The 2,988-nt window shown below is 48.4% G+C and overlaps 1 protein-coding gene across 1 annotated transcript; it reads left to right on the forward strand.

Moving 5' to 3' along the window:
* LOC107632061 (DELLA protein GAIP-B) lies at positions 366–2,726 on the forward strand. The gene has a single exon (XM_016335698.2). It carries the CDS (start codon positions 479–481, stop codon positions 2,288–2,290), a length of 1,812 nt encoding a protein of 603 aa, XP_016191184.1. The 5' UTR covers positions 366–478; the 3' UTR covers positions 2,291–2,726.

Below are 2,988 nucleotides of genomic sequence, written 5' to 3' on the forward strand. Positions count from 1 at the left end.
AAGCAAAAATGGAAACAAAGTAAAAACACAAAAATGTATAATTTGGATCTTATCTGTTTGAGCTCTTTGTTTCGTTGGATATCGAGCCTTGTCACGAGCGTTTAACTTCTACTTTCCCTTTTTTCCATTATTTTCCCCCTCTTTCTTTTTTAATTTTTTTATTTTCCTAAAAAAATAAAAATAATGGTAATTTTTTTTAAAAATTATTAGAATTTATTATTTTAGTTATTATTTTCGATTATTAACTAATTTTTTAATTTAATAATATATTTTAGTTTATATTTTTAAATATTAATAATTAATTATTAAAAAAAATAAATTCAGTTATTCTTTTATTATTATTTGTGGAGAAATTATATATACACAATTATTGATTTGATTCATATATGACTGCAGTCCTAGTAGTGAAGTAGTAGTGGAAGCGGTGGGTGAAAAAAACCTTTCGAACAAGAAGTACCCTTCACAACACAAATCATCCATGAAGAGGGAGCACCACCATCTACATCCCAACCCACACGATCCCTCACCCTCTTCCGTGCCTGCACCATCGCCACCTTCATCTACGCCACCAACCACCTCCACCATCGCCGGAGCTTATTCCGGTTACTCAATCCACAACGGTACAACCTCTTCCGGAAAATCCAAGCTCTGGGACGAGTGCGCGGCGGCTGACGGCGGCATGGACGAGCTACTCGCGGTGGTTGGTTACAAGGTGAGGTCGTCGGATATGGCGGAAGTGGCGCAGAAGCTTGAGCAGCTTGAGGAAGCCATGGGGAACGCACGGGACGGAATCTCCCAACTCTCCAACGACACGGTTCACTTCAACCCCGCAGATATCTCCAACTGGCTCGAAACGATGATCAACAATCTCGACGTGCCGCCTCCTCCTCCTCCACCGTTGCCGCAGCAACACTCCGTTGACTCCTCCTCCTCCTCCGCCGCCTTCCTCCCCCAAACTGATTCCTCCACCATCACAACTTCCGTGGATAGGGCCTTCGAGGACAGCTCCTCCTCCGACTACGACCTCAAGGCCATCGCAGGCAAGGCAATATACACCACCGCCGCCGCCACCGCCGATTCCCTATCTCCTTCCTCCAAGCGCATGAAACCCTCGCCTTCCGAGTCGTCGTCCTCGACTCGGCCCCTCGTACTGGTTGACTCGCAGGAGAATGGGATCCGACTCGTCCACACACTCATGGCGTGCGCGGAGGCTGTCCACCAGAACAACCTGTCTCTTGCGGAGGCGCTCGTAAAGCAGATCGGGTTCTTGGCGGTGTCTCAGGTTGGAGCCATGCGCAAAGTAGCCACCTACTTCGCCGAAGCCCTCGCTCGCCGGATCTACGGTCTATACCCGGAGAACCCGATCCACCACTCGTTCTCCGATATGCTCCAGATCCACTTCTACGAGACCTGTCCCTACCTCAAGTTCGCTCACTTCACCGCCAACCAGGCCATCCTCGAAGCGTTCCAGGGAAAGAACCGCGTCCACGTCATCGATTTCAGCATGAACCAGGGGATGCAGTGGCCAGCGCTCATGCAAGCCCTGGCTCTCCGTCCGGGCGGTCCGCCGGCATTCCGGTTAACCGGAATCGGACCACCGGCGGCAGACAACTCCGATCACTTGCAGGAGGTAGGTTGGAAGCTCGCTCAATTAGCCGAAACGATCCACGTCGAGTTCGAGTATAGAGGATTCGTCGCGAACAGCTTGGCGGATCTTGACGCTTCGATGCTGGAGCTGAGGCCGAGTGAGACCGAGGCGGTGGCGGTTAACTCGGTTTTCGAGCTGCACAAGCTGCTCGCTCGTCCTGGCGCGGTGGAGAAGGTTCTGTCGGTGGTGAGGCAGATTCGACCGGAGATCGTGACGGTGGTGGAGCAGGAGGCGAACCACAATGGACCGGGTTTTCTTGACAGGTTCACGGAGTCGCTGCACTACTACTCCACCATGTTCGACTCGCTTGAGGGTTCGGTAAACTCGCAGGACAAGGTGATGTCGGAGGTGTACCTTGGGAAACAGATCTGCAACGTGGTAGCGTGCGAAGGGGTGGACCGGGTCGAGAGGCACGAGACACTGGGTCAGTGGCGGACCCGATTTGGTTCTGCTGGGTTCGCACCGGTCCACTTGGGTTCAAATGCCTTCAAGCAAGCGAGCATGTTGCTAGCACTGTTTGCGGGTGGGGATGGATACAGAGTGGAAGAGAATAACGGTTGCCTTATGCTTGGTTGGCATACTAGACCCTTGATTGCCACCTCCGCGTGGCAACTCGCCACCAAAACGGTGGTTGCTCACTGAGTTAACTCGGGTCGAGTTGGTGGACTCCAGAGATGAGAGTTCAGACCAACTTTTTTTATTATTTTAATTTTAATTTTCAATGGATAGCCACCAGAAAAAAAAATGGTTTAAAAAAAAACTTGTGGGGATGAGAGGGCAGTGTGTAATGTGCTGCTATGCTGAGCTGTCTGCACTGATTGCTCGGGACTGAGACCCACCATTGTCCATTTTCCTGCCCCCAACTTGTACCTCTTTCCACCCCCTTCTCTGTTAATTTTACCCTTTATAGCTTAGGTTTTTCCCTTTTTTCTCTTTTCTTTTGGGGGGGTTGAGTTGGAATCTCATGTAACTTTTGAGGGTTGGATTGGAAGAGGTTAATGTGTATTTATATTTCTTTTTTCTTTTATGTTTTTGATATATATAGCTTTGCTGGTAATAAAAGGAATCTTTTTCTTTTTTTTTTCTTTTTCTGTTTTTGGGGTGTTAGTAATTGTTGTTGGATGAATGGGATTGGTGAATTGAATTGATGATGAGATGATGGATCAATATCAATATCATTGTCAAGTTAAGAATGATGGGATCTGTGTGGGTCTGGGCCAGCTATGATGGAATCTTCGTGAAAGAGTCAGAGAGAGAGAGAGAGAAAGAGAGAGGTTGCCAAAATGGAGAATGGAGGCTGAGTTGCTTTGCACTAAGCAGAGATAAAGCAGGTTGCCTTG

Source organism: Arachis ipaensis, chromosome B03 (assembly GCF_000816755.2).
Source record: "Arachis ipaensis cultivar K30076 chromosome B03, Araip1.1, whole genome shotgun sequence".
Lineage (NCBI taxonomy): Eukaryota > Viridiplantae > Streptophyta > Magnoliopsida > Fabales > Fabaceae > Arachis > Arachis ipaensis.